The sequence below is a fragment of the Gymnoscopelus braueri genome (assembly GCF_963280865.1).
Source record: "Gymnoscopelus braueri genome assembly, chromosome: 18".
In the NCBI taxonomy this organism is placed as follows: Eukaryota; Metazoa; Chordata; class Actinopteri; order Myctophiformes; family Myctophidae; genus Gymnoscopelus; species Gymnoscopelus braueri.
Genome location: NC_137618.1, coordinates 23910493 through 23921886, shown reverse-complemented (window position 1 = coordinate 23921886; position 11394 = coordinate 23910493). Strand labels below are relative to the sequence as shown.

The 11394-nt window shown below is 42.1% G+C and overlaps 1 protein-coding gene across 1 annotated transcript; it reads left to right on the top strand.

The window, feature by feature from the left end:
- The first annotated feature begins 330 nt into the window (after window positions 1-330).
- katnal1 (katanin p60 subunit A-like 1) lies at window positions 331-11129 on the top strand. Its single transcript, XM_080456637.1, has 11 exons — window positions 331-448; window positions 972-1144; window positions 1317-1480; window positions 2205-2373; window positions 2916-3043; window positions 3155-3260; window positions 5983-6141; window positions 6270-6396; window positions 6977-7111; window positions 7324-7450; window positions 9905-11129. The coding sequence occupies exons 2-11, from the start codon at window positions 983-985 to the stop codon at window positions 10101-10103; spliced, it is 1476 nt and encodes a 491-aa protein (XP_080312763.1). The 5' UTR covers window positions 331-448; window positions 972-982; the 3' UTR covers window positions 10104-11129.
- The last annotated feature ends 265 nt before the right edge of the window (window positions 11130-11394 follow it).

Genomic DNA, 11394 nt, shown 5'->3' with positions numbered 1-11394 from the left:
GCGAAAGCTGACACAGCCGTGGGTATAGGCCAAGGCCACCCAGCCTGGCGAAGACCTTCGCTCCGCGGACCCCCCTTTCTAGCCATTTTCATTCAACAAATTCACAAGCACTGTCAGTCTCTCAGGAGGAGGCAACATCCCAGAACCATATGATATGGCATGCATGTCTACAGCTCTTAATCTAGTAACTAGAAATTCTAGTCGATGGTGAAATTTCCAATCCAAAGTAAACCATTCATCTCTGTAAATTAACCATCGATCAGTACATGAATGATAACATCTTGTTTGAAGCTGCTATTTCCCAGCTTCTGGTAGTCACCCGAATGCAGCATGAAAGTACTTCCATGCCATTCGTTATTCTCCACACGGCGTCTCTCGCGGCCATGGTAACACTGGCTCTCATATCAGACCGCAGATCAAATCAGTACAAGTGCTCTACATGTAGCAGGTTGGTATCGTATGTGTATTTGCTATTCAGGATTATTAGAGAGGATGTGTTTTTCAGTTGTCAGACGTTCGATTTATTTAGCGTTTTGTAATAATGTGAGAAACGGACAGGATTAACGTTAGGGTCGTTGTTGTGTGTTGCCATGCAATTTGTTTTGTTGTCTGTCTGTGGCCTAGCCTAGCTACCATTAGCAAAGCTAACGAGACAGGGTCTAACGACGACCAACGTTAAATTTGAAAGGATATACTGATACTGATTCAATATAAGCTGGACTGTCTGCGATAAAGAAGTTCCGATTTTAGAAGTAATCCCATCCGTTTTGCTGCTATAGTTACTTACATTCTCTGAATAATAGAAGAATACAAAGAAGAAACTGATATCATTCTCAATGGAAGTTGAGCTCCAGAGATATAACCATCAAGTGAGGCTGCTTACGCTAACAAATGTTTTTTATCTATTAGAATGTAATGCAAATGGTAATTTAGCTATAAACTCAGCCATGTCCATCCCTTCACTCCAACAGCTAGCTCCAGTATGAATTTGGCAGAGATAAGTGACAACGCAAAGAAGGGTCGTGAATATGCTTTGCTGGGGAACTATGATTCTTCCATGGTGTACTACCAGGGTGTCATTCAACAGATTCACAAGCACTGCCAGTCTCTCAGAGACCCTGCCCTTAAAGTCAAATGGCAACAGGTGAGGCAACATCCCAGAACCATATGACATGTCTGCAGCGTTTCTGAAATGTTTTTTTAATTTATATGCTCCCTGCACACTGGTTCATATCATGTTAAGATTACTACTAGTGGTGTAAAACTAAGTTCCATTTTGTGGCATGCAATAAGATCCTCTTTCTGCTTGACTGCAGATGAGGCAGGAGCTGGCGGAGGAGTATGAGCAGGTAAAAGGCATCGTAGCAACCCTAGAAAGCTTTAAGTCAGACAAGCCAGTGGACTTCTATGCTCCTCAGCCTGAGCCAGAGAGACTGCAGGACCCAGATGTGTGGCCCCCACCCATCCCTGCAGAGCATAGGTGTGCATTTACGTAGGGTTCATTTGACTGTGTGTGGATCTCCATGTCTTTCTTGTACATTGAGTGGTTCTGATTGGTCTGCCTCCAGCCCCACCAAACCATTTAAAACCTTAAATTCTTAGATTAATTTCGGGTTCTTGCTCAGGGATCACTAGATAACTGAAGAGCACCAAGGCACTGACTTAAGTTCCTGTTTTGGTAGATCTACCCCCTGGCTATGGTAACCGACACTACACAGTGGCTCGATGGAACAAGACAATTACTCACAAAATACTGAGCAGAACTAATGAAAGGTAGCATTGGCTATGTCACCTTAGGAGTGCAATGTGACTTACTGTACTGTACCTTGTTGGGTTTATGTTCATTGAAGTAGACATATCAAGGTTCCACAGAGAACTGGCAGAGCAGGTTCAATTGTCGATTACAGTACGTCATTAAAAATAAGGGCAAGGAGGTGCACCATGACTGCCACACTCAGCAAGCTATAGACTCTTTACAAAGTGTCTGTAGTTTCTGTTCGGAGGCATGTTTTCCTAACGTGTGTGTGTGTGTGTGTGTGTGTGTGTGTGTGTGTGTGTGTGTGTGTGTGTGTGTGTGTGTGTGTGTGTGTGTGTGTGTGTGTGTGTGTGTGTGTGTGTGTGTGTGTGTGTGTGTGTGTGTGTGTGTGTGTGTGTGTGTGTGTGTGTGTGTGTGTGTGTGTGTGTGTGTGTGTGTATGAATGCAGAAATCCTGCATCAGTGAAGCGTCCAAACAGTGGCATGAAACAACAGAGGAAGGAATCTCCTGGTCTGCAGCACAGAGGAGCTGTGCCAGGAGGTCGGGGACAGACAAACCCTAAGACAGACCGGCCAGCACCCAGGGATGCCCGTGGCACCAAGGCCAAAGACGACAAGGTCTGTCATTACAACAACTAACCTAGTGCTGTAAATATCAACAGTGCGATTTGGCACTGAGGCCCAGAAACAACAAAAGATATACAGTATAATACAAGTTGTCTACAGATTTTTGTGTTCTGGACTGGCATTGGCCATTTAAGTCTATGACAATATCCTATTTGTATTGGTCAAAGACCAAATCTGTGACTGTCGTCAAAACCTCTTGTCAAGTCTGAAATAACGTCATCAGCAATAACTTGAACCGTTAATATGAAACAAGCTTAATGGTTGTGTCTTTTGGTGGGTTGTTGGATGCATTGGTCATATCATTAAGAAAGTAGTATCATAATAGTATCATAATAACTTTTAGACAAAAGTATTATAAATGTAACTGTGCTGTTTTACATTCTTTTGCCTAATAAAAATTTCAATCAATCAATCAATATTCTAGACAGTCAGTTCTGTTCTGTTAAAGGCACAGAATTGATGTCACAACTTTGGAATGTAACTGTTCAGTTTAACATTTATTTGTTCATCTAATTCCCTGCGTCATTTCTCAGGGAAAGAAAGGGAATGGAGATGGAACAGGGGATGGAGAGATAAAGAAGTTTGACGGTACAGGATATGAAAGTGACCTGGTGGACTCACTGGAACGAGATATTGTGTCTCGCAACCCTAACGTACACTGGTATGTTAGCAAAACACACACATGCTACACACTGTCCGACCTACATCTGCATATGTTCATCCTAGAGGGTTGTTGTTTTTCTTAACATTGCTGATTGTGTTTATATTGCAGGGATGACATTGCTGATCTGGAGGATGCTAAGAAACTGCTGAGGGAAGCAGTGGTGTTGCCTATGTGGATGCCTGATTTCTTCAAGGGCATTCGTCGTCCCTGGAAGGTACACACAAATATGCTTGCACATACACTGTGTGAAGAACAATATTGTGGAAATTCTTAATCTCAAAATGTGTGTGTGTGTGTGTGTGTGTGTGTGTGTGTGTGTGTGTGTGTGTGTGTGTGTGTGTGTGTGTGTGTGTGTGTGTGTGTGTGTGTGTGTGTGTGTGTGTGTGTGTGTGTGTGTGTGTGTGTGTGTGTGTGTGTGTGTGTGTGTGTGTGTGTGTGTGTGTGTGTGTGTGTGTGTGTGTGTGAGATCAACCTCTATAATTATAGAGGCATTTCAGTTATGCTATGCCCTGCCTCTCGATGTCACCATGACTCGTGTTGACTGGCCAATCAGGGACTTTCTTTCAGTACCAGCCTGCATAGGGAATCATTTGAGGGCAGATTCCCTCAGGCCATCATTTAACTCATTCACTGCCACTGACGTAATAAACGTAATTATTCCCGTTTACCAATGCTGCCACTGACGTAAAAAACGTAATTTATTTATTTTTCAAAAAAAATAAAAATATTACCGTATTATTATTATTATTATTATTTTTTAAAATTTGACCCAAAGACCAAGGAGATATGTATCTCGGCTCCTGAGTACTTTTTTTTTTCGATGAAAAATCTCTGGCAGTGGGCAAACGCGGCCAGCAATAATTGTGGCAGTGAATGAGGGTCAATACTTCATTGGGTTTTAAGATGCACAGTGGTTTTCATTTGTGAAAAGCTTGTGTGCATAATTCAATTCATAATTCAATTCAAATTGATTCAAAACCTTTATTGGGGTGAACTCTCTGAAACCCAGCTCTCTTTTGCAAGTGTAACCTAAACGGGGAGAAAGAAAAGCCAAAAAGCACAATAAAAGGTAGAATTATTAAAATACATGTAAATGAAATTCAGTTCACTTTTGTTGCCTTTCAGCTAGCCCTAGAATGTCTGTGATCTTACATACATTTCATGTATTCCAAATTCAGTCATAGCCCGGTTAGCAGACTGATCTCCGTGGCATAAAAGTGCTTCGCGCAGCGTGTGTACTCACCCATAATTAATTCCTGAGACTTGGAGTCAGATATTGTCCTCTAGTTTCCTCTCCATTTGGAAGTTCTGTCAGAAATGAATATGAAACTTCCTTTGGGCACAGTCGATGTTTGGGAAGCACAAACGTATGGGGCTCACAATTGACAGGTGCGTTACAATTGGTGTGGGGTAATTAATCACACCACCTGCCAATTGTGTACCCCATACATTTGTGCTTCCCAAAGGAAGTTTTGCCCGGAGAGAATGTTGTTCGTGGAAAAATTGAGATATTTGACTAAACAGACGTTTTCTGCCAGAACTTTCAAATGGATATGAAAATAGAGGACAATATCTGACTCCATGTCTTAGGAATTAATTATTGGTTGAGTAGAGTACACATGCGGAGCACTTTAATGCCACGGAGATCAGTCTGCTAACCGGGCGTGGTTAGGACCGATCTATGGCTGTATTTGGAATACATGAAATGTATGTAAGATCACTAGGGCCAGTGGCGTAGCGGAGGGGTAGCAAGCGACGCACCGCGGGGGGGCCCCGCCGCGGAGGGGGGGGGGGGCATTTACCGCACCGTACCCAGCACCATCTCCATTGCCGTTTGCGAAAGGGCCCCGCCCCCCCTCCTTCCGTCGGGGCCCCGCGATTCTGCGCTACGCCACTGACTAGGGCTACCTTTCAGCTAGACTGATGGTACTCATTTCAGTACAGGTGAAAATTGTGTCTTCATCTTAACACAATTTTGAATAGAAAACATTAACATAAACATATCAGGCAGAGTACAAAGTATAACCAGTATCCTACACACAATATACATTCAAGTTCACAAGACAGAATACTTAAAGAAGTATTCCAACCTTATCTTGTAAAGAATACTTAACCTTATTTCCGTCTTTTTATCAGTAGGAGTAATGATCAATACAGCAGGCTAAGACTGTCGACGATATCTCTCTGGAGCAGGAAGTCGAAAGCAACACAGATTATTTATGTAGTGATGTGGACTACCGCCATTCTCCTGTCTGCCACTAGTGGTCACAAGGAGCAATTGCCCCAAAAACTGCTGGAGAACCAACCCTTTGCAGTGAATTCTAGGTGTCGTAGGATAAGGCAGCAAAGCACCATGTTCAAAATAGGATTTTCTCATTATTGCATCTAATCTAAATGTTTGCATCGATTGACACAGTTAATATTAAAAAAATACTAATGTAATAATGTTGTAAATGTTGAGTCTTCTGAGCCGTAGTTCCCTGTTGTCTGTTGTCTCTCCAATTCCCTGTCGTCTCACCAGTGGTGAGCTGACCACCACTAGAGTGGTCATTCAGTGATTTGTTTTGTTTTCTATAAAGAATCTTTGAGTACTCCGAAAAGTGCATATAAGTCTGATGTATTATAATGTATGAGTGAATTTAAATAGGACAGTAAGTAAAACGCATAGTTCAGACAATTTTGGTCCTGATACAGATTACAGTGATGTGTATGAAAACCATAATCTAGCGCTGGCATGAAAATGGTAAAGAGTATTGTTTGAATACTCGTTTCACATATTTGTTTGAATTACAGGGCACAGATACAGTACGACATATGTGGTTTTGGCAAATGTCTTCAAAAGCACATGTCAGTTACACTTATTATACACTACAGGTATGAGACCCGTCTTCTGTATCCTTTAGTAACATTTTGGTTGTGTCTGTCCATCCTCGCAGGGCGTGTTGATGGTTGGCCCTCCAGGGACTGGGAAGACCATGCTGGCCAAAGCTGTGGCTACGGAGTGTGGGACCACTTTCTTCAACGTGTCCTCTTCCACCCTCACCTCCAAATACAGGGGCGAGTCTGAAAAGCTGGTCCGCCTGTTATTTGAGATGGTAAGGCACCTCACAGTGACAAGCAATTAATAATGTAGCAATGTGGTAATGGAACAATTCCCAGTAGAGATGTGTGATAATAAATAATCGATGTGATTCCCTATGTACATATTTTTCCTCCTTCCAAGGCTCGGTTTTACGCGCCAACGACAATCTTCATAGACGAGGTAGACTCCATCTGTGGCAGTCGAGGAAAGTCGGATGAGCACGAAGCCAGCCGCAGGGTGAAATCAGAGCTGTTGGTTCAGATGGATGGTAAGTAGGTCAGAGAAGTGAAGGGATGGCATAGTTGAGCTTATGGACGATTTCACAGACTACTCACACAGCAGGAGGTTTTGATGCATTCATCAAAGCAGAGTAGCTATTTGGCGGGGAAATGGCAGGTGAAGGCCTGAGGCCCACCTGGCTACCCCGTTCATCTGCAACCCCCTTTAACAAACTCAACAGTCACACATAAACACAGTATTTGGAGTGTGAGTATTTGTATTATACTCTTGGTGTGACTAAAAGGTCCTTTCTTTGGACTTAGATCATGCATATTCCATTTGCTACCAGAGCTTTACACACCATGTGAACACAGTGAAAACAGACTGCAAAAAGGATAAAACTATACCAGTAAAGAGTTCAAGCAAAGCACCTTGACCGCCATTTGTAATTTTGAAATATTTAAACATTGAATATAGTTCCTTACAGGCCATTTTCATTAATATCTTACCTGTAAAAAATAAAATGCCAAAGGAACATTACCAAGGTGATGTCACTTGTCAGGGTTATTAACAGTGAATAGGGAGTAATGACATATGAACAATGATGCAGGTTAATGTGTGGTAACCAGGTGTTGGGGGAGCGCTGGATAATGAAGACCCATCTAAGATGGTGATGGTCCTGGCCGCCACCAACTTCCCATGGGACATCGATGAGGCGCTTCGGCGGCGGCTGGAAAAGAGGATCTACATCCCTTTGCCCACAGGTGAGTTATCACCCATAACATGACACCACAAGAGAAAAGATCAAATCCACAAATTAATAGGTACATCATCTTGTTAATCCCATGGGTGTCTAGCTCAGGTCCAAACGATATAATGCAGTACAAGAATGAACCAGCAGGGGGAACCTTGAAGTCTCAGTTAGAACAGTGTACAGACTGTGTGTATTTGTTTGTGTGTGTGTGTGTGTGTGTAGCGGAGGGCCGTGTAGAACTACTGAAGATCAATCTGCGGGAGGTGGACGTGGCAGATGACGTAGACCTGGCCTTCATAGCGGAGAAGATCGAGGGCTACTCTGGAGCAGACATCACCAACGTCTGCAGGTCTGCTTTTGTGTGTGTGTGTGTGTGTGAGAGAGAGATGGGGAGCAGGAGAAAAAAGCTGAGTTGTTTATAGTTGTATTTATAGTAGAGATCTTTATTGATCCTCCAGGGGTAATTCAGTTGTTCATGGCCTTACAGCAGTTATGAAACACAGGACATAGTTATATCAAGAAATGAAATGTTTTTACTAAAGAGAATCAGAGACAAGGAGACCCCTGTTACTGAACACACACTCTAGCAATGATTACTATTAGAATATGTGCTATTTAACACTTATTTTATTTTAACAAAACAATATCCCTTACTGCACCTTTAATATAAGATACACTGGCTATTGGCTACACATTTTTTTCGTCGGCACTGTATACATTCTAAAACAGTTCGAAACGGCGTATCTGATACGTTGATACGCATCTGATACGATGCACCCAGGTGGCTGGGCTGGGGGACTGCAATACAAACAGCAAGAATGTGGTCTGACTATAGTCTAACTCTGAGTTGATGGTTTATCATGTGTGTGGCTATTGTTCTTGAGGTGATAATTAATGGCTACTGGTGAAGGAATTCACACATTTCAACGACCTGCCATTCTCTTTATTGAACGTAGGTCATTGAATTGAGTACTTCGTTAGTATTCAAATTACGGGTCATAGCACAGCAAAATCTTGAATCTTCAATACAGTTTGTGTCTTCAATGTCAAGTTAATACTATTCTGTAATAGATACAGGAATGCTTGCTGTTAACACTGCTATTATATCTGATAAGCCTAACCAGCATTTATTTATAACAATCCCTGCACTTCTATGATAATAAAAAATGAAAATGCATCTAAGGCTAAAAGCAGCTCCGAAGTGGTTGAGTTACTAGGGTGATTAACATTAGAAACAGTAGAAAATCAGTACAAAGCATATTGTAAGTGTACTCAGTGTTACTGTGAAACTGGACCTGAGTGGGCCCGGCCGAGTTTGTGAGGGGCAGAAACGCGGCGTAGCGCGCAATTTTTTTACATTAATTAATTATACGTGCGTGCCGTGCCGTGCGTGCGTGTGGGAGGAACTAGGGGGGGAATATTTATAGTATACCCTTCAAAAAAATCTAGAACACACCACTGAACTTGGGTATATAGCAACTTGGGTATAAGGTAGGTTGGACGATATGCAGAATATATTGGCAATTGCGATCGACAATTGGATGAGTCCAATCGTCGGTTGTTTTTATTGGACGATTATTTTGGGTGATATTTGTCTTTTTATTTTGCTAAATAAATGTATCCTAATGGTCTGCCTCCTCGAAGAATTAAACTCTTCAAATTAGCCAAATTAAATGTAAAGTGCTATATAAAGTGTGCGCGAAATGTTAATCAATTTGGGCCATTCTAATTATGATTATAAGGCACACCTCTTGTTGCGCTTATTTCCTACGAGTCTAGGCTATAAAACTCAGTCCCCTCCCCGGTAGGTAGGCTACTGAATGGAGCAGAGGAGAGCAGAGGAAATAGGGAATAGCTTTTGCTTTCCTAGTTGACTGTTTATCAGCTTCTTTACGCTTGATGATAGCTGTATATATATATATATATATATATATATATATATATATATATATATATATATATATATATATATATGTTCAAAGACGAGCCGTAAAAAACTAAAATGAAACTGCAGCTCTAGTTTCTGCAAATCCTCACTTTGCATCCAGCACTTGATTCTTAACTTTTGCTGTCAAGTCTGGATGATAATAAAACGTACGCTTATAAGTTATAAGCTTATGTTTATATCTCCAGTCAATCATTGCGATTTGAAATGTGAGTTCACTCGCTGCCCGACACGCGTTGTGAGTCCCTTGGCTGTACTTATAGGGGAGGGCGGCCAGGGCGGGTGATTTATCCTGTAGCGGCTTGTCCGAATATAAAAAAGACTGTAAAAAAGACTGTCTGTAAAAAAGTTCTTGGATGGGTGTGTTTCACCACATCATTGCTGCAAACTGAGGTAGGCTACTCTGCTTCAACTTCACTTCATCTCCTAGCCTGTGATCTTAGCTTAAGAATATCCTTGTGATATGTTTTACGATTCTTCGTTGTCTAAACAAGTTTTGGTCAGTGAGAGAGTGGGATTGGTGCATGGCAGCAGAAATATAGTCATGTCGTTTGTTCATTGACAGCGTGCAGTCACGTTACTATAGTAACCCGACACTGCACATGTTACAGCCGAATGTATACTTCGTCGTACTGGGTCGTGCACCGAAAATGGCAGATCTACAAACTCACAATGCGCCACGTCCGCGAGGCGTTGTAAGCTTTTAGATCTGCTATTTTCGACACACGACCCGCTGTACGGCGAAGTATAACTCAAGCTTAAAGGACTGGGGACATTCTAGTGGGCCGCTGATTATTTGTAACCCATATTGCGTCAAACGTTGTGGTTTATGCCCCGGTGCCTCTCTTTGCCACCCAGAGATGCAGCCATGATGGCCATGCGTCGTCGAATCCAGGGCTTGAGCCCGGAGGAGATCCGAGCCCTGCCCAAAGACGAACTACAGATGCCTGTAACCATGGAGGACTTCACACTGACCCTCAAGAAGATCTCAAAGTCTGTCTCTGCTGCCGACCTGGAGAAATATGAGGTCTGGATGGCCGAGTTTGGATCTGTGTAGAGAGGGCAACGGCGAGACCCAGAGGGGACAGAACTTTGTAATGGGAGAGTGTTCTCACCAAGTGGAGTAGACTGCGGTACGAGTACGACTGCTGGCGAGCAAGGGATCAAGTTGAGATCAGGATGTCAGTGCCTTTTTTGAAGGAGAATTGTGACAAAAAATGTATTGACTTGGCTCCCACTTCCACTTCCGTTACTGTGGCTGCACATCGGTGTGCTATGAGAATCCACTTATGAATGTTCATGTAATCACTGTATTAGCTGACTGACTTTGTTGACCTAAGGTGGAAAAGGGTCAATTTAAGGGTGTTACCCTAACCTCTGCCACTGGTCAGACTTTGTACTTGAATGTAATGTTTCTCTAGTGTTGGGAATGGGAACCTTTACTCTAAGAACTAGTGTAACAACAGATAGTCCAGGGAATACACACACACGCACGCACGCACGCGCACACACGCACACGCACACGCTCACACTCACACTCACACTCTCTCTCTCACACACACACACACAGATGCACCACATACTCATACACACCATAGTGTTTAACATAGCTGAGTGAGTGATTGATGGAGATTGAGCACCTTCTCAAGAGGAATGACTAGTTCTACCACATATGAAAGTATTTGTGAGGCAGCCGTTTGCTATAATTGATTATCAAGTAATGAGTGCTTTATTTCCACAACCACAATGTCGAGGTACTGTAGTAAGTGATCATATTTAATTTGGCAATGCACTAACGGCCATTTTACTGTACTAAGCCTGTTGTTAACATGCGTCTTCTTAGTAATTTCATTCATTCCTTTTGTTTTATTTATTTGTATGTATGATATGAGTTTTATTCAATTTCATAAAGTGATACAATCTTCACAAAGTGAAGATTTGCGAATGTTAGTGTAAACATGCATGCTTATAGCTTGCACTGTTTTGTCTGTTTTATAACTCTGAAATACTTGGTGTTTTATTGATGTTGACAAAATAATACTGGAAACGATTTATTTTCAGCTGCCTCAAAAATGATTTTTTTTTATGAGAAGACATGGATTTTATTCTACAAGTTAATTAAGATTTTGTCAATTTTTTTTTATGTAATGTATTATATTACACAGACTAAAAGTTTGTATAATATACAAGTAAGACGCGCGAACGCTGGAGGCGAACGCAGATTCGCCTCGATCTCCAGGCTTTTATTGCTTAGTTTTGCTAAAAAATAAAAGCCTGGCCCAGCGGGTCGGTGTAGTCGGAGGTGGAAAGACTGCTCGAAAAGTGTGTGTGTGTGTGTGTGTGTGTGT